The 26,753-nt window shown below is 34.5% G+C and overlaps 4 protein-coding genes across 5 annotated transcripts; 3 read left to right on the top strand and 1 right to left on the bottom strand.

Annotated features, from left to right (window-relative positions):
- Positions 1-40: 40 nt before the first annotated feature.
- LOC122607648 (rhodanese-like domain-containing protein 11, chloroplastic) lies at positions 41-5,042 on the bottom strand. Its single transcript, XM_043780665.1, has 10 exons — positions 4,821-5,042; positions 4,617-4,712; positions 3,487-3,594; positions 3,215-3,311; positions 2,402-2,441; positions 2,245-2,319; positions 2,069-2,156; positions 970-1,037; positions 746-818; positions 41-325 (listed from the first exon to the last, which is right to left on the bottom strand). Exons 1-10 carry the CDS (start codon positions 4,977-4,979, stop codon positions 242-244), a joined length of 888 nt encoding a protein of 295 aa, XP_043636600.1. The 5' UTR covers positions 4,980-5,042; the 3' UTR covers positions 41-241.
- Positions 5,043-5,378: 336 nt separating this feature from the next.
- Positions 5,379-12,808, top strand: LOC122606506 (E3 ubiquitin-protein ligase RGLG2-like). 2 transcript variants are annotated; one of them, XM_043779366.1, is made up of 12 exons: positions 5,379-5,482; positions 6,896-7,171; positions 7,574-7,658; positions 7,753-7,893; positions 7,971-8,084; positions 8,886-8,983; positions 9,115-9,194; positions 9,592-9,697; positions 10,456-10,583; positions 11,363-11,546; positions 12,017-12,073; positions 12,469-12,808. In XM_043779366.1, exons 2-12 carry the CDS (start codon positions 6,917-6,919, stop codon positions 12,547-12,549), a joined length of 1,329 nt encoding a protein of 442 aa, XP_043635301.1. In that variant the 5' UTR covers positions 5,379-5,482; positions 6,896-6,916; the 3' UTR covers positions 12,550-12,808. The 2 variants fall into 2 exon arrangements, with proteins under 2 accessions (XP_043635301.1, XP_043635302.1); XM_043779367.1 differs by lacking the exon at positions 5,379-5,482 and adding an exon at positions 6,067-6,322.
- Positions 12,809-12,835: 27 nt separating this feature from the next.
- LOC122606505 (aldehyde oxidase GLOX-like) lies at positions 12,836-14,479 on the top strand. Its single transcript, XM_043779365.1, has one exon. It carries the CDS (start codon positions 12,836-12,838, stop codon positions 14,477-14,479), a length of 1,644 nt encoding a protein of 547 aa, XP_043635300.1.
- A 2,935-nt stretch (positions 14,480-17,414) lies between these two features.
- On the top strand, positions 17,415-19,385 carry LOC122606504 (leucine-rich repeat receptor-like serine/threonine/tyrosine-protein kinase SOBIR1). The gene has a single exon (XM_043779364.1). The coding sequence runs from the start codon at positions 17,534-17,536 to the stop codon at positions 19,343-19,345; it is 1,812 nt and encodes a 603-aa protein (XP_043635299.1). The 5' UTR covers positions 17,415-17,533; the 3' UTR covers positions 19,346-19,385.
- Positions 19,386-26,753: the final 7,368 nt, after the last annotated feature.

The following is a 26,753-nucleotide window of genomic DNA, read 5'->3' as shown; positions in this document are numbered from 1 at the left end:
TTGATTCTTGATTCGTACAGAGAATTTGATAACAAAAAGCTAAGTGAAAAAACAGTTAATACCAAGACATCTGTTATGCTAGATTATACATTTATACACATATATTTGTGGCAAAATTTATGAGGCAATAACAGCATAATCACCTCATGAAAATCATGCACAAACAGAGAAGCAGCAGAATGGTGAAAGAAGCCTGTGACATCTATAATCTCTAGGGAACTCTTCAAGCAAAACTAGATCTCTAATTACCCCTTATATCCTGAAGATACCGAGCAACTTGCTGAATCCCAATAAACAGTGCATCGGCAGCAAGAACGACCCCCAACTAGTAATCAGAATTGGTTAAATTGTCAATGTCAGCATCGGTCCTTTTTACCAATTAGTCAATTTCTGGTAGAAGTTATATCTCTACCAATCGAAAATGTGCAATAAACTTTGAGTAAAAGAAAACAGGTCAATTGGAGATTTGGATCCAAAGTCTTCGGAAGAGTTTTTTTAAACATAAAACCTCCTAAATCATTTTATACAAATATTCTAATTATCTTTAAAAAAAACGAAACATCTTGAGTGTTTTTACGCACTAGTTAAACACAAACTTGGACAAAAGGTTTTTTGGGTCAACACAGCCAGACCTACATAGAAGTTTACCCATATTGACCTGTGATCCAACCTGCCTATCCAGTTCATTTTGCCACCTCTGGACTATATACAAGTACAGTTGATGTAAAAGCTTCAGAACTCTTACCAATCGAGCAGAAAAAACTAGTCGGTAACCCCAACCCTCCTTTGCAGCTTGAGCTCTTTGCTGGTCAGTCCAACTGCAAAATCAGAAAATAGAGAAAGTAAGCAGTCAATTAAAAGGTCTAATATGCGATCAAAATTTTCATTTTGTAATATATTTTCTAGCAAGGAAAGAAAAATATGTACTCAAAAATTATTTGGAAAGACGAAAGGGTATTTGATACTTACCCCAGGAACTCAGAAAGCCCACCAATTCCAGCAAACTTAAAGGGCTGAGGACCTTCTCTTTCGAGATCCTGCACCAAACAAGATTTGATTACTCTTGTCAGTTCATGTTCTCCTCTTCAGAGCATAGACTACAAGTTAGAGGTGGCAAGATGTACTGTTGGTTCATGAGTCAAGACATGTATTTTGATACCGATTAGACTGAGCCAAAAACACATTTTATTGAAACATTAATTTAAAGTTTTAAACAGTTATTGTGTCTTATACGACTACCGAATTCTATTGTGTCTTATACGACTACCGAATTCTATTATTTTCATTAATTTATAAGCATAACTCATTGTGTGTTGTCCTCTTACTTACTCTATTGTGAAAGTTATATAATTGCATTAAACTAAATTAAAAAACACATCATTTTGGGACTTTAAAAATGTTGACCCAATTGATCCCATTTTACAAGCATATAATTTTATTATTACAAGTTTGGTTTGTTCAACTTTATAAATAAGGGACTCGACTCGTTCATTAGCAAAAGGTTCACAAAGTTTCACTTTTCATAAAGGGCCTATAAAGCTTCTACGTAATGTTGCAATATACAGAAAACGGATGATACATTTGACTTTTGAGGTCAAACCTTTTACTCGAATTACTACTCCCTAGTTAAAAAAACACAAATATTACAACTCCTAAAACCAAGACTTGTATCAAGTGGTTAACACCCTTACCTCTGGAGACAGAGGTCATGGGTTCTATCCTCATCCCTTGCAAGGCTGGAGGTCCTTTTCTATCTTTAGATAGAACCTGGAAGCAGCCTCTCTACATAGTCGTGGTAGGGGTAAGGCTGTCTACATCTTAACCTCCCCCATACACCGTCGAGGTATTGGGACCCAAAACCCGTGGAAGACAGCATTGGGCGTAACTTACTTACTTACTTACTAAAACCAAGACTTGTATAGCTGATAGTTGTTAGGAACACTAATATTGCTTATCTATATAAATCAATAATGGGAACTCATAATGAATTTAATTATGATTCTGAAACTTTTTACTTTTGAGTTTTGACCGTTAAGGTCAAAGAATTATTATTCAAAGAAGTGTGTACCTCTTCTTCCGCAGCCTCTAGACCGCCTTGAACCCAAAAAAGGTTTCTATAACCAGCATTATATAGCTGTTCACAGGCAGCTAACGATCTGAATAAACAATATTGTTTGTTAAAAGTACATTGCAAAAAGCCAAAAGAAAAAAGAAAGCCCCATTAAGTTTTTTATAAACATTTACCTCAATCCCTTTTGGCATGCAACAATAAGGTCTGTATCTTTCGGAAATTTCTCTGTGACTTTAGCTACGAATTGGCTATTAAAAAGCATAACTGTAAGTGAAGAATCATATTTCTCACATCAACTAAATTCATGGTTGGGAATGATTCTTGACATACTTATCATAAGATAACGTAGGCACACCACTCCACCAACCTCCTGCAATCATACATGATATTTAGATAATAGACATCTCAAAAACTAACTGAACTTTCTTCACTAGAGCTCCTACCTTTTGTGGTATACTCAAAACATAAATGATGCAACATCCTGACCCTAAAAGGCTAAAAGCAACTTCAATAGCCTCCAAGATTAACTAAAAACCATGGTGCCAGTTATTAGTAGCTAACAACTTAAGACTTATAAGATGGTCAAACTTCTTACGCCTCCATTTGTATGTGATGGGTTGTTACAAATGGTAAAAGGCCCATTTTGGAAAGTTTTCATGGAAATGCTACAGTTCATATTTGCTCACATATTGGTACTATGCATTTGGTTCTACAAGATTACATTGTTTGCTCAGAATAGAAGATTGCTTTAGATAATCTAAAAAGGACAAAAAGTCGTTAAATCTCTTTGGAAGAGGGTTTGTAGTAGAGCTAAGAGGGTGTGTTATAGAGTTCATGATTCCTAAGACATGGCTGTTATCATAATACTATTCGGCTTTTTATTATGTAATAAACAATTAGTTGCAGACCTGTCGGGTAAAGTCTAATATGAAAAGTTAGATATATATCAGTAGTGTGGCCTCTTGACTATATATTTTGTTTGCATACAAATCTATAAATGGGATGGTAATATTTATTTTCACTATGTAATTTTTTGCTGAATTTACATTTTCTCAAAAGTAAGTTATATTGCAATATTCTAATAATATGATTATGTTAATCATTTATTTCAAATATCAAAAGGCATAAGGAACAGTATGATACCCATCATGTAACTTGTGACCTTCCTTGAAAGACTTCCAGCATCAAGTTGAGAATCAACATCAAAGATTGGGATCCAAGTTGATCCTTTAACCCATGCCTTCAAAAGAAAAGCCAGCAACTTGTCAAGAACATTTTAACCCGTGCGAGGTTTCAAGAAATAATAACTTAGATATACTTGTTGCGTATGCATTTACTCGTGAAACAATAATGTTGTTCTGGGAATATTTTCCCCTACCTATCATAATACGTCTCGAAGTACATATACTAATCACCTTTTCATGCTCTGTAGATGGACGAACATCAAGTAAGGTTTTGCCAGAAAGTTGAATTGCATATCCAGCTTCCTTTGGGGTAAGAAGTTTCACTTTCTCCTCCCTCACCTACAATAAACAAGTTGAAAACTTTATCATGATATTTACACATGTTTTTAAAAATTGTAAAACTGATAACGACATTTAATAGAAACATACTTTTACAAGTGTATTGATATATGCAACATATTTTTTTACACACCCGTAACTCCGTAAGTCATAGTATTATCACAAACATATATAGTTTAACCCAATTTACTTGTAAAAGTGTTCTCCTTTGATAATTGAACTTGTAAACCATAAGTGCACCAAAATGTATTATGCTAGTTATGTTTTAAAATTTTGTGTACCAATCTTTCAAACCGGAAATATATCAAATTTCCAAGTTTTACTATCGTATGTATTCGGCCTCTTGTAACTTGTAACATGTAAACTGCTCAAGTGCCAGCGGTTTTGATAATGTGGCAACTGAAAATCTGAAATGGTTGCCATATTAGCAAAAATATGTGTTGCCTAATGAAAGAGGTAACAGGGATACAACAATAGCAATGATCAGTTTGATACAAACTATGGACAGGTTACTAATTGGATACACACAACTGCAAACCATGACAAACTGTATACATTTTGGTGCACTTACTTAACCCAACCTGTAGAATGTGTTCCACTCTACCAAATTTTCAAAATGTTGAATACATTATACAAATACTATAAATCTCTACATTCGTGAATATTTGTTTGTCATTATCTCTTTTTAAATGTTGATAATCGCCTTTTTAACTTCTATACATAATACATATACATACATTTTCGATTTAGAACAAACTATATATTCATCAAACAAGTTTCAAAATCCGGTCAAGACGATCATAGCCTAGTGGTAGGGGACATACAACATAAAATCTTAGTTCAAATTCCACCCCATGTCCCTTGAACCATAGTAATATGTGATTTACCTTCTCTTATGTTGTTCGCAGAATAGGTAAGGCGGGCGACTACTAATGGGTGGGTTATCCATTTTACAACTTTCTAAATTTGGAAATTAAAAATATAAAAAGATTAATTTCAAGTAACACAAAAAGTAGATATACCAAGGCTTCCCATCTCTTCCTAGCAGCAGCCATATCTTTAACTTGCTTCAACTCATAATCTTCATCAACTGCTTGTGCTCTCACACTCCATTTACACTAAAAAACAACAAAAACATAATTCAAGATAAATACCCATTTCATACAAAATGCTAATAATAACTTTTATAAAAAAAATGATAAAAATTGGATTACTATTACACATACATTGGATTTGGACTGAAACTGATTAAGTGGTTCACATGGAAAAGATAAAGTTTTTAAGATATGGGTTTTGGCTAATAAGTTGTTAGTGTAATAGGGTTTGGTTTTTGGATTCTTTGGAGTTGAGATTAAAGGTGAAAATGAAAGACCAAGAACTTCCATTGTTGTTGCTGTTTGAAAGTAGATAGCAAATTATGTCACAGAAAAGGATATGATGTTTTTCTGTATTTTCTTCTATTTTTTTAAAGTTAAGGGGAAAACTTATTTTTAAGAAATGGTTATAATATTTTCCCTTACCCTACCTACACATTAATGAAATTATAATATCAACTTTTTCTTTTTTATTAACTTTTACATCAATTAATTTTACATTCATTATTTACATCACTCGATGTTTCATGATTTTACATTCATTATTTACATTACTCGATGTTTCATCTACCACCAACACAACACACCGTTGTCGTTTCTGCATTGCGCGGATAACGTGGTATTCTTTCCAAAATATAAAAGCCACGTGTATGTATGTATAACTTACTTTTCCCGTGAAGCGCCACTTTAATAGCATAAAACTAGTAACGTAATTCCCTTTTATACTTTCTTCCTTTTCACCGATTCCATCTCCAACAAAAAAAAAAAAAGAATCATTACACATTTCTCATTTGGTATTACTCATTGCTTACATTATTTCTTTATTGATGTTTGTAATACTTAATCTTATTATTATAATAATATTATCAACACATAATTATTAGACCTTGCCTTTTAAGTTGACTTTTTTATTTTATTTTATTTTGTGTGTTATTATTATGCAATCATAAATCTCCATTTTATGTGTTTGATTCTGTGTATATATATACATGTATATGTATGTGTGTGTAATTTTGTAATTAGTGATATTTTTTTGATAGTGAAAAGGTTGACTTTTGAAAATGACTTTTAGAAAGTCAAGTTGATTGTTGCAATGGATTATAAGTCAAATTAGATACTGTTCTTGTACTCTTTTTTGTAGTTGTCCAGTTTAATGGGTTTAGTGTGAATAGAATTTTGGTTTCATTGTGATATTGTATGTATCAGCTATATATATATATATATATATATATATTTAGGCTGGGTTGATGTAGGCATGATTGTTTTATAGAAAAGATTCTAATATATACTTTAAATTTGATATTGGAATTCTGTCAGTTCAAAAAAAATAAAAAAATAAAATTGGAAACTTACAAGTTTAAGCATGTAGTGTAGCTGGTTCTGGAGATGAGGGCATTAGGAAAGTATGCAATGTTCAAACTCCACCGGAGTGGGTCCGGTTGGGGTTGCTTGAAAAAATCTACCTTTTAGGATAGTTTGATGTAGTGATGAGAGTTTTATCGAAAAAATCTGAATATTTAGTTAAGTTTTGAAATTGGAGATTTACCAGGTTTATCATGTAGCTTGGTTGGTTCAAACAATCAAAGCCTACCAGAGTAATGGTAGATTAGTTGGTTGGGCTACTATTTGAAAGGGTCAGATTCATTATTCTTAAATTATCCGTTTTGTTATTTGGATTCTGAATGTTTTGAATTTACCTCAGACTGTTACTTGCATAGTCATGATTTCTTTTTCGTATATTTTACCAAGTTTGTTGTAATGTGATGGTCGTAAACGTGTATTTTTATATAATACTAGGAGATGTAGCCAATTATGTTAAATTTTGTTTATGGCCAATCAAATTTATGAATTAACTAATCGTTGGATAAAAAAGGCAGAGTAAGTTAATTCTGGAAAATAGTCCTTCATTTACCTGATAAAGCAGAAACTTTATTGGCTAGGTGGGCTATAGACCTTTCCTAGTTAGGTGAACAAATTGCTTTGTAAGCAGAAATTATTATCTATTTTTTTTACCTGGATATGCACCTACTTGTAATAATGCTAATATCTAGCTGGTTAGTGAAAAATAGGCAGTCTATGGATATTTGTTTTTCCTTTCAAATTTAAAGCATAAGTTGATACTAGTATATACCTTGTTTATGCGGATCGTCTTACCTTTTGTTTGGAAGTTTACTTTGACTAAGTGTGAATTTTTGTATACACTGCAGAGACTGTGAGGACTAGAGTTCATGGGAGCCAAAAGTTCAAAGAGGTCGGTTTCTGGTAGGTATGCATCATATGGATCGACTGCAAATTCGTGGGCTTCTCCACATTCGCCATATCCACAATCATCATACCCACAATCGCCATATCCTCAAGCACCAGTGAGCCAACCATATGCTTCGCCTTCTATCCAAGGCTATTCTGATCGACCTCCTGCAGTTAAGCGGAAGCTTGAGAGGAAATACTCACGAATAGATGATGATTATGTTAACTTAGAACAGGTAACATCATTCTCTATATATATGAACACTATTGTAACTTTACTGTTATATATAGTAGAAGGGTAATCTCGACATATGTAATTTTCGGATTTGTCAATTGTCTATTATCTAGTTCCAACCTTCTCTCATTATGAAGGATGAAATATTTAAGCTTTCGTTAATATATTAGTCAAATGAGTTAGTTCACCTCAAACTATGAAGAACTTGAACAGTAGCAATATGAATATAGTATGAATATAGTTTCTCTGTGCCTAATGATTTTGGGTTATGCGCTTTATCTCATTTTGCATCTGCCGTATATATATCTTTGATCCTTCACCCTTCTTACAGTAATATTTATTATTAATGTTTATCTATCTTGTTTATAATCAATTTTGTTTGTTAAATTCTTACTTTTTTCAGGTTACTGATGCTCTTGCACGTGCTGGTTTGGAGTCTTCAAATTTGATTGTTGGTGTTGATTTTACGAAGAGCAATGAGTGGACCGGTTGAATTTGCTCTTTGGACGTTTTTATATATCTATATATATGTATATACTGGCAACCCTTTTGGAATGATTTTATTGAATTTGTTGATGTTAGGTGCAAGGTCATTTCAAAGACGATGCTTGCATCACATTGGAAATGACATGAACCCCTACGAAGAAGCAATATCCATCATCGGAAGAACACTAGCATCCTTTGATGAGGATAACTTGATTCCTTGTTATGGATTTGGAGATGGTATGAAATCAGAAGTTACAGTTGACCTTTCATGAGTTATTTATCACTGCAACTTATGTTATTATGTAATGCTACAGCTTCTACTCATGATCAAGAAGTCTTCAGCTTTTACCCAGATGACAAATTTTGCGATGGATTTGAGGATGTATTGAGACGATACAAAGAATTAGTACCTCAATTGCGTCTTGCAGGTTGGAATTGTCATTCTTTCTTTAAGTTTTGTTGGTAAAATTTGGATTTTTTGATGGATAAAACCATAAGACTTCAGTCAATTATTTCATGTATTTTTCTGTTTTTGTATTTACCTTTCCACACTTTCTGCATTCACTTATTCTTTAAGTGTATTCTAGAAGCATATTTTCTACCTGGTTACTTATAAAGGGTAATTAATGTTTTTTTATTTCTACTCTAAGGTGTTGAAAGTGTAGAGATTAGCATAATAGGGAATGCTCAAATGGATGGGTAGAAAGTTGTTGAAAGTGTTCTTTATATGCTTAGACCTCTTAAACATTACTGATTTTTATTAGCATAATACTAATAACGTTGGTTTTGTAGTTATATTTGCACATGATTTCTACTGAGTTCAAAAATTTTGAAAAGAGTGTTGTGGGTCAACCTGACCAATTGCGACCCAAAAATTACCCCGGGTGACCTGCTACCCGACCAGCCCACTTTTTACCTGCAGTGTATATTGTCATACCTCCAAGGATGCTAACCACCTCTAAGGTGGCCTAGCAGTTAACATCCCAAGGTCATTACACGAGGTCGCAGGTTCTGCTAGGTACAAGCTTGGGGGTGACCAAGGGATACCTCGGTGAGGCCACTGACCATGTACACGAGTCAAAAAGACTCGCCCACCAATGCTAACCTGAATTGGGAAAACCTCATCCATTTACCCGTTTCCAGGAAGGATGTTAGTTTACGAAAAAAGTTATATTAAAAAGGTATAATTCTTAAACTTATGTCTCTTTTCTTGTTTGTACCCAAAACAGGTCCGACGTCGTTTGCCCCTATTATTGAAATGGCCATTACCATTGTTGAACAAAGTGGTGGCCAGTATCATGTCTTGTTGATCATTGCCGATGGGCAGGTAATATGTTAAAAGAAAGATGTTTGATTTTTAACTTCCAGCTATCATGAGTCAAGAACATACATTGACTCTCTGGCTTACCGTTTGGCCTTTATACCTGCCCATATGCTAAAAGTCATCTTTGCACACAGGTTACAAGAAGTGTTGATACTGACCGTGGCCAGCTAAGTCAACAGGAAAGGAAAACAGTCGAGGCGATTGTGAAAGCCAGGTAAATCCTATAGTCTAAACTTTCTGTTACTTGCGTCTTTTACTACAGGTGGTATTACTTATGAATGAGTTGGTTCAAATTATGTTCTTTCTCTTATGGGTTAAATAGTAATGGTAGCTTAAATGGAAACAGGTCGAACCGTCAAATGTCTAACAATGTTAAAATTTCAGCATAAACCTTCTGAATATTCTTTAAGAAAATGTTTTTTTCCGAATTAATATTGCTTTTGTAATCTATTTGACCCACTAATTACTTTTAATATATTTATTGTTTCGTGTTAACCTGACACGTTTACCTTTAAAAAATTAACTTTCTGATGCAAAGCCCTCTTGACCATCCATTCTGCCACCTCTAATTTAAACTCATTGAAGATTTTTAACCATTTTCTATTTTATAGTGAATATCCATTGTCAATAGTATTAGTTGGGGTTGGAGATGGACCATGGGACATGATGAAGGAATTTGACGACAATATCCCTGCTCGAGCTTTTGACAATTTCCAGGCAAGTTTTACACATTATATGGTCCTAAGTCCTAACAATCTTTTTGAGAAGTTCGAAATGGCATGTAACTGAAATGTGGTATGATTGATGCATGCTGCAGTGACCTGTAAATGATGATATTTCACATAGTAACATGATTTGTATTCGTTATTTGAAGCTTGTGGGGTTTGTTAATTAAGAACTCATTAGACAGTAGTATTTAACATAACTTCACCTGGGCCAAAATGGCCACTATGTACATAACTTTGCTTGAAAACAGTAAAGATTGCCTTCAAAGGCCCCTCTCCAAAATCTTGTGAAGTTTGTAGACCCATCTCTTGTGCATTGAATTTGGGGACCATATTTATCATTTTGACTAATTTGTAGGCCCGTATATCGACACCATCAATTAGAGGTAACATTATGATCAAGTTGGAACTTGGAACTGGTCAAATTGGACGTTGTTTTGGCTTGACCCCAAAAGTTTCATTGTCCAAAATTTTATTATTTTCTTATAAACAGTTAGCATGTCAAATATTATTACATAAATTCTATTAGTTCAATTAACCTAATTTATACAGTAAAACGAGTTTAATTATTCGCTTGTTGATTTTCCAATCCCTTGACCTATTTATGTTTTAGCTACTTTTATTTTACCTGTTTGACCCGTTAAACCACATTATCCACATCGTGTCATTCATAAAAGGGTCAAAGTGCAACCTGTCATTTCATGTTTTTGATAAAATCAATCTCTGAATAGCTTGTTTTGTTTGTTCTAGTTTGTAAACTTCACAGAAATTATGTCCAAGAACATGAATTTATCTAGGAAGGAAGCAGAGTTTGCTCTTTCGGCCTTGATGGAGATACCTTCGCAATATAAGGCAACACTAGAGCTCAACATATTAGGGTGAGTTCTCACTTTCTTAATGCATCTATGTTTAGGGTTACAACTTATTTTATGCCAGAATTAACACACAAAGTTTCAAGAAAGTTTACGTAAGCTAAACACCTGATTGGTTTTTTTGCTGCATGTCAATACCACATCAGCGCCACATCAAAATAGTCAAAAACTCAAATAGTCGATGGTCAATAGGTAGCAAACCGGCAGCTCACACTTCATTTGACCCATTTCCACATCAGATTACAATAAGCCACGTCTTTAATTACCTTGGATTATAATCTTTAAATCTGTGACGGTTTTTTTGGACATAAAAGATGTTGGTTATCTAAAACGGGATTTGGACAAACGTTGGTTACCTCGGTATGCAATTAGGCTTTTTTTCCCTACAAGCTAGAGGGTCTGTTCTTTTTCTTTCATTTTTTGTTTGGGCAAATATCATGTTTGCAAAGAAAGAACTTAGTACTTGTTTGCTTATCCACTTGGTTAACAAAGAATTAACCTTTTTCTTCTCATAATTTTCGAGTTATAACCATCTTATACTATTGTGCATGACGCTTTTTTTCCTAAAAAGTTTTAACATGTGTATATGCAAAAGAATGAGAAATACAATCTACTTATCGGAAGATTTTAACACACCCCTCCACCTATAAGTATAGTATTGTTTAATGTTTGCAATATTTTGTGGACCCATATGTAAAAAATTTTCAAATGTTATTCACTCATGGAACTTATATATAAGGTAGATTTTTATTGTTGTATTTATATGTTTATCAATTATATTTCAGTGCTCGGCGAGGAAATGCTATAGATAGGGTTTCTCTTCCACCACCATGTTATGGTTCAGCATCTTTAGGTGGACCAAAACAACCTTCACGATCAACTAATTTCCAACCAATTGCACCTACTTTTGAGAAAAGAAAAATATCGGCTAACACAAGTTATCAAGGGACATCTACCTCCGATAGCAATGTCAGTGTCAGAATCTATCATATTTTTCATGTTTAAATGTTGAACTTGCTAATTCATCACCTATTTCCTGAAGGGTTTATACTTTATACATTAAACAACTAGTTAGTTAAACTATTTTTCTTTCTATGAACCCCCTAAGTGACATCTAACTGGCACTAGTATTGGATTTTACATATAATTTGAATTCTGAAGTTATTATCAAATGAATACAGAAAGAATTACAAATTTGTCCGATTGTTATAATTTTTTCACAAGGTATTAATGACCAAATGAAAGATAGTGTAATCTTTCTTGTTCAATAAAAATGGATATCAAATATCCCTGTTTTTTTTGCCAAAAAATCTATACATTCAATATAAGTGGAGGTTACAAGATTAGCAATGATTTGAAATCATCATATCATAGAAGTTTATATTTTATGTGTGCTACAACTTTAAGATAACTTTTTTTTATATATATGATCTCTGCAGCTTTGTCCCATCTGCATAACTGACAAAAAGGATATGGCCTTTGGCTGTGGGCATCAGGTACATTATCGGCATATACCTTAAATAGAGGTGGCAACTTCATCCACCTTAACTATTAATGGCTGATGTGGCCTTGTTGTATATCAAATGGGTCAAAATAAAAGCTAAAAGAGGGGAATGGGTCAAGCGGGTTGAAATTTGCCCAAAGTCTAATGTTAATGCATACAATTTTAGATGTAATGATTATGTTTGTAATATGGGTGTTTTTGTAATCATAACCAACAGAGTAATCATTTATTAACTAATTATTGGAAAAGGGTGCTATCCAGGGCCATTTTAATCGAAACCTATCACCAAACCCCCCTGAGCCTCAGCATGCCACCTCCAGCCTTACCTTAGCTGAAATACACGTTCAATTAAGCTAACTTATTTCATGATTCATTCTGTTTCTTCAGACATGTTGTGGATGCGGCACAGATCTTCAACTGTGCCCCATTTGCCGGAGTCACATAGAGACCAGGATCAAGCTTTATTAAACGCGATAGGTGTATAGGCGCAACATGTATATATGTTTGGCTTCATTTTGTCTAACGATACTTTATTGTTCATTGACCGAATATTTAGCAATCGGTTCACCTAGGTATCTTTTGTAGTCCAAAAGATTTGCATAATCCTAGGGGTAAACTTTTTTTGTGATCTTGTAAAGTAGTTGTACATAGATTTAGGATGGACCAATTGCATGAAATTTCATAATTTTCCCCAGCTACAAATACCAAACGCACTCATGTTTCTAAATAATCGATTTTTGTATCTTATTCTCCCATGGATGGTACACGAGCCATGTATCGATCACTTGAGTGCTTCATACTTGTTCTTTTACTATTCAATCGAGTAATATGTACAATGTCTGTAAGTAGTCACTGGAATTGGAAACTTCTTTTGAACAATACGGGCGTTGTTGCTATGCACATGGCAGTGACTCACCACAACAACGTTGTCATCTTCGACCAGACCGGGGCGGGCCCATCACATTACAGGCTCCACAGGTGTAAGACTCGTGGTTCAGGCTCGTCATGCTATGCTCACTCAGTAGAGTATGATGTATTGAAGAATAAAGTTCGGGCTCTGCATCTTCCATCTGACACTTGGTGTTCATCGGGATCATTTTTAAGCAACGGAAGCCTACTTCAAACAGGTGGTAATGGGTCGGGTGCAAGAAGAATTAGATATTACAGGCCGTGTACTAATAGCCGATGCGATTGGATGGAACTAAAGAAGCAGTTGTCCATCAGACGCTGGTATGCATCCAGTTTATATCTCCCACAGGAAAATGGTGTTATAGTTGTTGGTGGGCAACAAGCTTTTAGTTATGAGTTTGTGCCGAACTTGGGCTCAAGTGAACAGTATAATCTTCCGTTTTTGCGCCATACATACGAGAAGAAGTCAAAAGGGAACAATTTATACCCCTTCTTACACTTATTAACTGATGGACATCTGTTCATATTTGCCAACCGGGATTCGATTCTGCTAGATTATAACAGATCGAAAGTTGTAAAAAAGTTCCCAAGGATGCCAGGAAACGGGGGCCGTAGCTATCCAAGCACCGGTTCTTCGGTAATTCTTCCATTAGACTATAACGACAACTTCACTAAAGTTGAAGTCATGGTTTGTGGTGGTGCGGCTCACGGAGCCTATGGTGCAGCACGACGGGGTAAATACTTGCGTGCTTTAAGATCATGTGGGAGAATGGTCATAACCGGAGAGCACCATAGGTGGCATATGGAGAACATGCCTGGACCACGGCTCATGGGTGATATGCTGATACTACCAACAGGAAACATCTTAATCATCAATGGTGCAAAACGGGGTTGTGCCGGATGGAATAGTGCATCATATCCTGCTCTTGAACCTTACCTTTACCGACCTGAACACCCATCAGGTCGGCGCTTCCAGGTTTTGAGGGCAACAAAAATAGCCCGTTTGTACCATTCATCCGCCATCTTATTACCTGATGGTAGGATCTTGGTAGCTGGCGGGAACCCGAATAACAGGTATATTTCACATGGGGTGGCTCACCCAACCGAGCTTAGGCTCCAAGCTCTTGTCCCGGATTACATGAGCAACCGGCTTGACCATCTACGACCAGAAAACGTGTCTGTTACCTACCCACAACGTATAGATGGTGTAGCGCTTGGGGATACTTTCAGTGTTAGTTTTTGGCTAGGGGCTGAGTTGGGAAATTTAACTGTAGTGGTCTATGCACCACCGTTTACAACACACTCGTTATCAATGAACCAAAGAATGGTGAGACTCGAGTGTTTGAGTTCAGTGATGGGCGGTCCGGGTCTAGTTGCGGCAACAGTGGTGGCTCCTCCTTCGATTTATGTTACACCACCGGGGTATTATATGTTAACAGTGCTTAATGATGGGATTCCAAGTCGATCTTCTTGGATTAGGATCATGTAGATTGTAGGTCAAGTGTTGCAATTGTTTCAGGAAAACACAAAGTGTGCACCCTTGTTAATTTTTCAACATGTTTTGCCCCCTAGTAAATACAACCAAAATGAATGAGTTTATCCGATCATGTACCTTTTTAGTTGCTAGCTTTGATAGAACTCATTAGTCATCTAACTTGACATTGATATAAATTTTGTTATACTATTTGATGGGACCTAAAATGCGAACCATATCCAATGGAAAGATATATGAGCTAGGATAACAAAAATTTAGTCACTTTCTGGAAACAACTCGGGTTCAATAAAATTAAATTAAATCGGTTAAATTACATTAACACTATCTTTACTAGGGATTATGTAAGTACCAATTCGGTACATAGGATTAAGGATGAGCTTTATACCCAGAAATCCGTGACCCGTCTTTGACCCGCTCGTAACCGACCCGAACCGACCCGACCGGAGACCAAAAGGGCCGGTTCACGGGTTAACATTTCAATGAATTCCCGGGTACGGTCCGGGCCGGGTCAAAACCCGTGATTTGCCGGTTTGACCCGTGAAATCCGAAAGTTGAAAAAAAAAGGTATGGAATTTACAATATATGATGTAAAAGGTGTATATTGAAGCAGGAACAAGAGGATGAGTAGAAAAATATATTAATATATATACAAATATGATATATATGTCCGTATATATACATGTAACATATATAAAATATGTATATATATATATATCTCATACTAACAAGAACAAGCCGATGAGAGCGGATGAGCAGAAGATTTAGAAATTTAGAATAATGATGATGAGATTTTATGAGCAGGATATATGTATTGCTATATGTGTGTACCCAAATAAGAAAAGATCTTGAAAATCTTGGTCAATGAAATGGTCCTATTTTCTATAAAGTCTTAACATAAATAAAATTAAATGTGTGTTGGAGAAGTAGACACGTTTGAGTTTTTGTATTAGATATAATTTTTATAATTTAATATTACTATACCTTTTGAGTTCCCAATATTAATTAGTTTATTATATTTTTGTTTTCTTTATATAAAAGAAAATAAGAAAAACCAGAGAGTAGAGGTGGAGACACACATTAAAGTGTTCACACTTCACATCACATATATATATATGTAGTCTGAGACAAAAACACTTCACCCACAAAAAGAAGAAAAAGGACGAGATGCACAACAGGGGCAATCGACGGGACCACCACTTTATAATCGACAACAGTTCAACACCGTCGTTTGACATGACAAATTATTCTAATTTATCATTAATAGGTATTCTTTTACTTTAAGATCATCATCGCCATCAACTCACTGCATCAGCCAACCCTATTTTTAGTAGCAGCCCAACAAATTTTCGGGTCAACCCTTAAAACCCGAGCCCGACCCGGTAAAACCCGGGCCCGAACCGACCCGCCTGGGAGGTTTACGGGCCAGGTCACGGTTCCAATTTACATGCAATCACGGGTCACGGGTCATGCCGGTTCGGTCCGGGTCGAGCCGGGTTTTGACCCGTGCACATCCCTACATAGGATCAAGGGATTCCCGTCAATCTAATTTTTTTTTTAAATATGACATAGTACATACATACATGAGCTATATATAACAGATCGAAATAATGCACTACACATAACGTAGAAGTATATTAAACAAAAGATGATATCTACACCAAAAGTTTTATCATACACAAACATTGTTAGCATTGTTGCCGTTGCTTGCAGCTTTGCATACAACTCCCATTTAAAATGGGAACCCATACATCTATCATATTTTCTGGTTAATCAGGTTGTACAATTTTTCTAGCAAATAGTGCAAATATAAATACACAATAATACTAGAAAATTTAAGGGAATGATTAATTCTCCTAATTTATAAGCTTAAAAATCATCCTAATTTATCTGGTGACATGTGAAAATCTTAAAAATAAGATTTGGTAAGAGCTTAAATGAAATCCACTAGTTACATTTATATATTTTAAAAGATTAATTATTTTTCATGAATTTATTAAAAGTTAGTAATACATTTATCAAATCCGGTATCAAATACAAATGCCTCTCAAACAACGTAGATATCATAATCGTCCAGAGTGCAACTCGCAAGCAATAATAAATAATCGACGTTGACTTTGGATCATCATGCTAAATGGCTAAAGCAGCCATGTATTATTTTTCAAAGTTTGATGGAAGAAATTCTAATTATTGTGAATTTCATTCAAACACTTCAAAGTCAAAGTAAACCTTTCATTTAATATTCTGCTCAGATACAAGCATGTAGCAGCATCAGTTATCGATGTGTTAAAATACTTTTAAGTGTTTTTATACCAAGAATTTGTTTCATTTATATTATTTTCAGTGATTGATTATAATTAAATATCATTGCCTTCATCCCTTAGATCACTATACCATAAAAATTGTTTCATAATTATCTTTAAATTGTTTCATATATAGCTAATTAAGTAATTATCTTAAATATTTTTAATAAACAATATGCCAAGTCTAACATCCCTTTTTAGTTTTTTTTTAAACAAGATTGATGTAACTCTTTTACTAATAGGGGTTTGTTAAATACAGCCTTTTAGGGCTGTATTTAAGGTGCATAAATTATTTGTACATTTAGCATGAAAATCAGAGGGTGGACTTTTAATATGGAAAATACAAGTGTTTTTATGCACGTTAAATACAAACATTTCTCTTACTAATATGTATGTTAGTATTAACTTAACTTAAGTCACTTTGACAGTTTGACAAACTCGAACTTCAACATTTTGAACACAATCAATATTTCAATAATACATTTGTTTATAATGCCCATTGAAAGTCCTTTCAAACCAACATGTTTGACTAATTTTATTTTCCACGCGTCATCTTTTAAATATTATTATTATATTATTATTATTATCACATTTTCCACCTATATACAAGCAAAACAAAAGAACATGTTTTCCTATATACTCCGTATATACTCAAAATCAAAAATACTCCGTGTAAACGTATCGTGAGTCATTAAATGGTTTTATAGAACTTTTATACTCCGGCGATTATCTCCGCCCTGAACCACCAATGGCCACCGTAATCCATCTGCCACTACTCATTTTTCTCACATTAAATCTCTTAATTAATGCCAAGCTAAACCTCGACCCCAACGACCACAACGCTCTTTCCGCAGTTTTCGTGAACTTGGGTGTCTCCGGCAAGCTCCAGCCACCGACAAATTTTTGCACCGCAGCCGGAATTTTTTGTGAAAGGAGAACTTCAAATAATTCTTACACCTTTAAAGTCACTGGAATGGTGTTGAAAAGTCAACGCCGGAAAGGGTCTCTGTCGCCGGAGATTGGGAAGTTGTTGGAACTTAATGTTATTGATTTAAGTAACAATGAATTTTCCGGCGAAGTCCCGACGGAATTATGTTATCTTTTCCGGCTAAGGATACTTGATCTTTCTAATAATAGATTTTCCGGCGAGTTGGGTTTTTTAAAATATTTTCCAAACCTTGAAAAACTATCACTTGAGAATAATATGTTCACCGGAAAAGTACCCATTTCGTTACGTTCGTTTCGGAATCTTCGGTTTTTTAATGTCTCCGGGAATAGTTTATTGGATGGTCCATTGCCGGAATTACGACGACTAGAATATGTGGCGCCGGAGGTGAAAAAGTATAGCTATGGACGATATAAATTTATTGAATCGACGAATTCAACGAATTCAAAAAATGGGAATTCTCAATTCCCGGCGACATCACCGGCGCCGGCACCGGCTGAGGGACGGAGTGTTAAACATAAAAAGAGTAATAAAAAGAAAATATTGGGGTGGGTTCTTGGGTTTTTGGGTGGGTCATTTGGTGGGATTTTATCTGCACTCATATTTTCGGTTTTGTTTAAAATGTGTTTGATTATGATCAAAGGGAGTGGAGATCCATCTGGACCATCGATTTTCAGTCAATCGATAACTGCGGAGGAGCTCGCGTTTTTGGAGGACGACGAGGCGATTAGGGCATTACAAGTGATAGGAAGAGGTGGTTGTGGAGAAGTATACAAAACCGACTTGCCTGAAGGAAAGATTAAGACTATTGCGATTAAACAAGTCATACAACCATCAAAAGACGCGGCCGAGCTCACATTAGAGGACACGAAAACGCTCAACAAAAAAATGCGTCAAATTCGGTCAGAAATCCAAACGGTTGGTCAGATTCGCCATAGGAATCTCCTATCATTACTTGCTCATGTGTCGCGGCCGACTTGTCATTACCTTGTATATGAGTATATGAAAAACGGTAGCTTGCAAGACATTTTGCAACAAGTACAAGATGGTAGACGAGAACTAGATTGGCTTGCGAGATACAAGATTGCAATTGGGGTTGCAACCGGGCTTGAGTATCTCCACATGAATCACACGCCCCGTATAGTCCACCGAGACTTAAAGCCTGCAAATGTACTCCTTGATGATGACATGGAGGCCCGAATTGCTGATTTTGGGCTGGCAAAATCAATCCCAGACGCTGAAACACATATGACAAGTTCCAATGTTGCAGGTACATTAGGATACATTGCGCCCGAGTATCATCAAACCATGAAATTTACGGACAAATGTGACATCTATAGTTTTGGCGTGGTACTCGGCGTGTTGGTTGTGGGAAGACTTCCTTCTGACGACTTCTTTCAACACACTTCAGAAGTAAGTCTCGTTAAATGGATGAGAAAGGTTATGACATCTGATGACCCGAAAGAAGCAATTGACCCGAGCCTTTTAGGAAATGGGTATCAAGAACAGATGCTTCTTGTTCTTAAGATTGCTTGTTTTTGTACGCTTGATAATCCAAAAGAGAGGCCAAATAGTAAGGATTGTAGGATCATGTTGGCTCAAATCGAGCACTGAATATACTCATAATAAGAATGCAAGTTTGTGATTTCATTTATATAATTGTGTATTATGTTGATGTTTGAAATATATATATATAAAAGGGTTGGGTATTGTAAAACAAGTATTAAAGTAAAACAAATAAAACAAGATCTTGACCATTAGATCATGGTTAGATTGATGCACGAAGATTCACGAAGCAATTGATGCATAATGAAATCCGTGATGCACGGTGATCTTCAGTAAAGAAAAACCTATTGTTTTATTTGTTTTACTTTAATAGTTGTTTTATTTTACCTAAAACCTATATATGAAATATACAATGGCTTCAACTTTCAACCAGTAACACTAATAAAGTTCGATGATGCCTAGTAAACCAAGTGCAAAGGGGAGCGGGCTGGTTCGAAACTTGTTCTTGGGATGCTCGATGTGGGTGGTAGTCCACGGTTCCACGGCCGAGTGAGCCTGAGGGGCTGGTTATGAATCTGGTCTAGCGATGTACATGGTGATGGGCTCACAGGAAAGAGAGCATATGGCTAACTAGGTGGAGGTGGGGGATGTGCTACTATACCCCGTATTGTGGGAGATGAGTCTAGCCGTATTGTGGTTGTGAGATAGAGTTTGAGGGGCAGCCGTGCATATTACGACAATACAAAGATGTATGAATATGGTTTATACAACTGCAATGGGTAAACTTAAAAGAAAAAAAAAATACACCACCAAGGGTAAACTGTTCGATAATAGTTACTCATATTAAACAATCAAATGGTTATAGGTTTTCTTTGCTTTTTGTATGATCACAACAAATGAAAACAATATGAGATTGCTAATTTTTGAATGTAGTAGTCAAATAAAAGGTTAATTAAAAGAGGATATAATATCTGCTGAAACAAACAGGCAATTATCTACTTTTCTAACAAGATTTTTTACCTTTTTACTATAATTTTTTGGTTATTGAATTACATGGGAAATATTATTAATTGATTGTGAGGGAAAAACAAGGGGCTGCCTGTTTGGTGAAGCACACATCATTTTCCCTAACATGAATGATGGGGTGGTTACTTACTTAGGCATGTGTTTATAGGTAACATTTTCTTGGAGCTTCTTCTCCTTGCCACATCAGCATCACATTATTTAGGACTCCCTTCCGGATACTCACTGTCTATAAGGACAACTTCTTAATCACATCATCAATTAATTATAATTTATCTCACACACACAAATACACCTATATATAAATCCACACATATATAAAACAAACAAAAAAAGATTAAAGTTGTTGCCTGGACCCACAACCTTGCGTTCTCCATCTTCTCCCCCAAAAATCTTGATGAGGATGCAGCAACAAAGAAGACTGATGCCAATAGTTTTCGAGTGTCTTCAAGCATTGGGACGCAAGGAAGGACTCCCTATAAGCACCGGCCTTATGTAAGCTGTAATGAATAAGGAAAATTGCACAATGGGGATGCTGATGATTAAAAACAGAGCCATTGTAAAAATCTATGATATTATGATTACCATCTATTCAAATGGAATTACTTACTATATTCTTTTTTATTTTCATTTTTTAACTGTGAATTTGATGAGTCAAAATTTTAAAATTGTTATATAACTAGTTTTTAACCACCGTGCGTTGCTGTGGTAACGGTAACAACTATTTTTAAAACTCTCGTAATCACATAGTATACAAACAAAAAAAGAAAAAAAAATATTTTTGTACATGTTTAATATGAGAAGCTACGTGTGGTTAATATACAAAAATATGCAATGTAAAACTAACAATACATTTCACTGTCTATGTAAATGTTAAGTTTTTAATTAATATTTAAAACTATCTTATGTATACTAATAACAGTTAAGAATACCTAATAGATTAGATAAAAGTATTTTTGTAAATCTAAATAGTAAATATAAAGTATATCTATACTCTTTTATAATAATTATTATCCTCTTATTTTTAGAAAGTGTTATAAAATGATTAGATGCAAAAGTATTAAATTACCCTTAATATATACCATTTATGGAAAAAGTTATTAGAAATTAACAAATTTACACTTATTAAATTAATTTACATTTTAGAACCTTATTTTTTAAATTTACATCCTAAGTTCTTATCTTTTAAAATATTTTCACTATCACCATTACATCAACTTACACGGTTACACTACTCGACACCAATTGTAGATGTCATCACCACCCGTCTTGACAACACTAAACCGTCGTCACCGTCATCGCCGTTGCATTGCGCAACTAGTAGTAAAAATATTAATAAGCTAGATTATATATAAAAAATAATATAGGGTAATGTAGTACTTCAAGTTTACTTCCATGTATTTCTTTTGCCAACAAAGCGTCAGTGCATGTGTAAATTTTAAAAAATAAATTATGTAAAACCATATGCTGAACGGTGGGTTACACTTTCTTTGGAAAAGAAACAAATGTCATTCTCTGTATTTCAACTCACTTTCCGCTTCATGTTAGCTACATTCACCTTTAAGGCTTTAACATATTTTTCGCCGTATCTCACTCTTAACCACCACAAACACCCACCTCGCCCACTATTGATTTTGATTCTGCTTATTCCGTTAATATCAAACTCCGCGGTTTATCATGATGGTGGTGGTGCATCACTGCTGGTAGGTGGACACGGAAACTGTTGACGGTGACGGCAGAAAACAACGTTATTCGTCCGACAATGGTTTTGACGGCAACAATGACCGGCGGTGGTATAGATCGGCTGCATACTACTCTTTATTTGTATTCTTAGATCTGTGTATAAATGCGGTTTAAAAGTTTGGCGGCGGTGGTGTTTGGTCGGAGGTGTTATACATCCAGATGATGTGGTTCTCGGTGGTGTTATAGATCCAGATGAGGTGGTGACCGACGGTGGTGTTTAGTTTGTAACCGGCGTCTAAAGGTTGTTGGCGGTGGTATTTGCTCGCCGGTGTAATAAATCCGGATGAGATGGTGACCGACATACCTGTTATGCTCCTGATTGTGTATTGATTTACTTCTATTGGTTAAGTATGAAGATTTGTTACATGAATTGAATTTAGATATCTTCTTGTATTTGGGAAGAATGGGTTTTGATGAAACAATTTAGATATGTTCTTGTAGTAGAAGTGAAACTAGAAAGTCTAATGCATAAGAAAGTTGTATCATGTGCATTATAGTTAGTAAAGATAACGTTTAACTTAATGCATAAATGGTTGTAGGTAATATGTGAGTTGTATTCTATCTTTTATAAAACTGTACAATTATATTCATAGAAGAGATGTTCTATACATGCAATAAGAACTTGTAAAAGTATATAGGTTTTTAGTATATATATATATATATAAGAATTAAATTATAAAGACTTAAAAAGCTTTAAAGCATAAAGAAATACAGAATGGGCCATGGTCTATGGGCCATATGTTACAAGTTATTAACAGTTCTAATTATAAGTAATTATAAATCTTTTTCTCATTGCCATGTTCAAGATACTATATTCCGATTTTTTTTTCCAAACTAGAAATTTTCCTTAGTCATCAGTAGTTAGTATTCGAGACACTATAGGAACATTCAATTGAGCATATATGGAGCTCGAATTACGCATGCCTGAGATGAAACCCAAAACTTATAAAAAAAACCCCAATAATCCGCTCTTACAAATAGAAAGTAGCATTCGAATTTTGGTGAAGTTCCTCAAGATCTAAACCTTACTAATGAGTCACTAACCCATTGACATGAGAAAACTTATTTACCAAATTGATATAATTTTATATTAGAGATAAATGCAAGAATGGTCCATGTGGTTTGTCAGTTTTTGCAAAAGCAGTCCATCTCTTGAATATTTAGCAATGATGGTCCCTGAAGATATGTTTCAGTCACAACGGCAGTCCCTCCCTAATGGAACCGTTAAATAATGTCGTTAACTTTTCCATGTGAGTAACACGTGAGGGGTGTTAATGTCTTTCCACCTACACAAACCCATGGATGTTCAGAACTATCCATGCATATCCGAACCTGTTATTCGAAAATCTGATCTTGTTTTCTTCTAAAAGTCGGAAACCCTTTATTCGAGACTTAAATTGAGATTGTGACTTTTGAAGAAGGTTTAAGAATTTTAATATCTTTTTTTCTTAAATCCGAAAATATCCGAAAATGCTAAAAAATATCAAAAAAGATTATTTTCAATATTAGAAAATATTCTAAACTTTACGAAAATATCTGAAACTTAGTCTCAATACAAAAATATCTAGGATATTTATTTAATTTCCAAAATTTGGATAGTTTGGATATCCAAAAACTTCGAATATCCAAAATTTTGAATATGTTCGGATATTGAAATCCTTTATCCGAAATTTTGGGGGATATCCAAGTTTCAGCTATCCGATTTTTAATTATTCGAACTTTCGCATAGTGAATTTCAATATCCAAATTTTTCGAATATTCTTGGATATTTTCGAATACCCGAGATTCTCAAAAATCATTATCCGGATCCGAAGTTCGAATATCCGACTTTCTAAATAAAATCAGATCGGATTTTTAAATTACAGGGTCGGATACGGATACTTTTGAACATCAGTATTTGTGTAGGTAAAAGGACATTGATACCCTCACGTGCTACTCACATGAAAAACTTAACGGCACTAACTAATGGATTCGTTAAAGAGGGACTGCTGTTGCAACTAATACATGTCTTCAAGGACCACTGTTGCTAAAAATTCAGTAGGGACTGTCGTTGCAAAAAGCAACAAACCACGGTGACCGTTCTTGCATTTAACTCCTTATATCATTTAGCAAATTAGTATAAGTCAATGTCTTTATCTAGGGAAAAATTTCATATTTGTCACTATTAACCTTCTAAATATCACAGTTACCCAATTAACTTTTAAAATATCAAAACTACCATTATCAACATTTAAAAATATCATAATTACCCAAATATCTAAGTTTAATCAGTATAAAACATATAAATCCTTTAAATAATTAAATAACATTTGTAAAGTACAACCCTTATTACACCATCCAAGGTAGTTTACCAATAAAGATTAGCCGTTAAAAGAATGCAATAAAGCAACAAAACTTGAACCTAGAACCACTCCTTTTTTTTTCCGAATCAAATAAGGTGCTAAAAGAGTAAGAGGTGAGTTGTTCATTTTAAAATAAGTTTTGTTTCTTTTTTTTGCTTATAAGAAGTTCACAAAACTAAAGGGAAAAAATGTTTTTCTTTTTATTACTTTATTTTTTGTCATATATTTTGTTCTAACGGCTAGAATCCAAAATAATTTATCGGTACATACTTATAATAATTGGAATTTAGATCTTCTAAAGTTAAAGTTAACTTTACTAATAAGGTTGTAGATTCTAGTTTTTGAATTAAAATCAAGTATCAAGATTCAAAAGTGTTTTTTACTTCTTAACCTTTGGTTTTAATACAATGGTCAAAATGTCACAAACTTTACTAGTAAAATTATAAATAAATGTAAAAAAATTCCTAATCCTAATAATTGATTGAAACAAATGTGAACTTGAATTAAAAGTAAGTAGGATATACTAAAAAAATTGAACGCGAACAATCTTGGTTAGAAAGTATTGGGTTTTGCCAATGACAATTGTTTTATAGACACATGTCATATTCATAAGGTCACAGGCGTGTTCGTTTTTTTTTTTTTTAAAGGAAAAAGATATATTGATATATTAATAAAAGACTACAAGCAAGTTGTTTTATAGTCTCAAAGGTTCATATATACATACACGGGTGATAAAAATACATACAGATCAAAAAAACAAAATATTAGTCACCATTGATCTACAAATAAACCCCATTTTGCCCGGAACTTAACTGCAAGGGAACTAAAAAGGATGAAAAAAACCTAGTGGCTTAGGAAAAAATCTCCGATACTAGCGGTCGCGCCATTGGTTTTCACCCTAACTCGTTTTTGATAAGTCCTCATAGTGATTCGGACCAGCATGATGCCCCAAGTCAAGATAAGAAAACCCCATAACAAGATACGGATTTTAATAAACACTCCCCATCTTCGCTCAAAATTGCTACTATTATGTATCAGCTCATTGGAATTCACCATGATTATAGCTTGAATTGAAACCATCTTTCCCATGTTAAATCTTGAATTTTTGCTTTAGTTTTAACCCAGTGAAAACTTAGACTTTGTACTTCCTCTTTTAGTCGCTGCCATGAGAGGGTAACGTCATTAAAACAGGATTCGCTTCTCGCTTTCCATAAACACCAACAAGCCGTGAGGATTATTGCATGAATGACTTGGTTTTTCCCACTCTTTTCCTGCTCAAAAAGGCAAAGAAGATCTCGAATAGAGAAAGCATAAATGGGTGTTATTTTGCACCAAATACTAATAAAACACCATATCATATTAGCAAATTCACAAGAAATTAAGAGGTGTTCGTTTTGGCTTCCGAGCAAAAATGAGAAATAGGCAATGCACCATTCTTGCTGCTACTCGTACGTTGACCTCGACAAATAATTCATATACAAAAAAGTTGTATTTTTTATTATAAAATCTAAGCGCTGAGTATTTTTTTTGATATTTATAATGTATCACTTTATTGCACGTGATAGAGAATTATTGGCAAAATCCAAAACTTATATATCAAAAATGAAAGTAGGGTATGGAGGAGGTAAGATGTAGACAACCTTATCTCTACTTAAAGTAAAGAGACTACTTTCATAAGATCTCCGTGCTAGGTTCTTACCATTAAGTAAAAGTTCTCAACAGTAAAACAAAGTCAAAACTTTAGAGATGATGTATCTCAAATGAGAATTGATATTCGTACCATAAAAGTTGACGCATTTACCACACAAGATAATTATTAAAGCTTAATGTATAAGTCATCGAAACATGTCTGTGCAGATTAATCAATAATTGTGGTACGAATATCACCCTATCTCAAATCTTCAAAGACTCTAGAGAGAGAGTCACACAAATGGTGGTTTTAAGTTTTAACACAAGAAAGTATCTTAGGATCAATCAAAATATTTTGGATATATTTGATATGGATTTTAGAATTAAGCAACAATAAATATGATTAAAAAAAAAAGCTCTTGTTTAGAAGCCGGTAGACAATTGTCATGAAAACATAGAAGACAAAAACTTATTATTATTATTATTGAACAGCACAAAAACTTATTATTAACTCTCGCCTTTCTCTTCCTTTACCTTATTTTTCCTTCCTTGAGCCCTTCTCTTCCTTTCCCTTTCCCTCGAGCCCTTCTCACCTTTTTGACTGTTTGATCCGGGTTAGGAACGGCCCGGTCCGACCCGGTTCGCCCTTCCATTTCAGCTCAAATGATGCTTACAAGAGCCATCCCGTAAGCATGTTTTAATTTGAAGATTGAATATATAGTAAGTTTGGGTAATATTACTAATTGATATAATAAAAATCGGTTTTATCATATTGATAT

Source organism: Erigeron canadensis, chromosome 7, assembly GCF_010389155.1.
Source record: "Erigeron canadensis isolate Cc75 chromosome 7, C_canadensis_v1, whole genome shotgun sequence".
NCBI lineage: Eukaryota > Viridiplantae > Streptophyta > Magnoliopsida > Asterales > Asteraceae > Erigeron > Erigeron canadensis.
Note: the sequence above shows the minus strand (reverse complement) of the source record. Positions and strands in the feature narration are given on the sequence as shown.

Coding starts and splice junctions, on each gene's coding strand:
- LOC122606504 (XM_043779364.1), top strand. CDS start 17,534: ATGGCCACCGTAATCCATCTGCCACTACTCATTTTTCTCACATTAAAT.
- LOC122606506 (XM_043779366.1), top strand. CDS start 6,917: ATGGGAGCCAAAAGTTCAAAGAGGTCGGTTTCTGGTAGGTATGCATCA. Junction 7,172..7,573: donor ATTATGTTAACTTAGAACAG/GTAACATCATTC, acceptor TACTTTTTTCAG/GTTACTGATGCTCTTGCACG. Junction 12,074..12,468: donor CCTTTGGCTGTGGGCATCAG/GTACATTATCGG, acceptor CTGTTTCTTCAG/ACATGTTGTGGATGCGGCAC.
- LOC122607648 (XM_043780665.1), bottom strand. CDS start 4,979: ATGGAAGTTCTTGGTCTTTCATTTTCACCTTTAATCTCAACTCCAAAG. Junction 2,442..3,214: donor GGTCACAAGTTACATGATGG/GTATCATACTGT, acceptor GTATGATTGCAG/GAGGTTGGTGGAGTGGTGTG. Junction 2,157..2,244: donor GCATGCCAAAAGGGATTGAG/GTAAATGTTTAT, acceptor TTGTTTATTCAG/ATCGTTAGCTGCCTGTGAAC.
- LOC122606505 (XM_043779365.1), top strand. CDS start 12,836: ATGGATGGTACACGAGCCATGTATCGATCACTTGAGTGCTTCATACTT.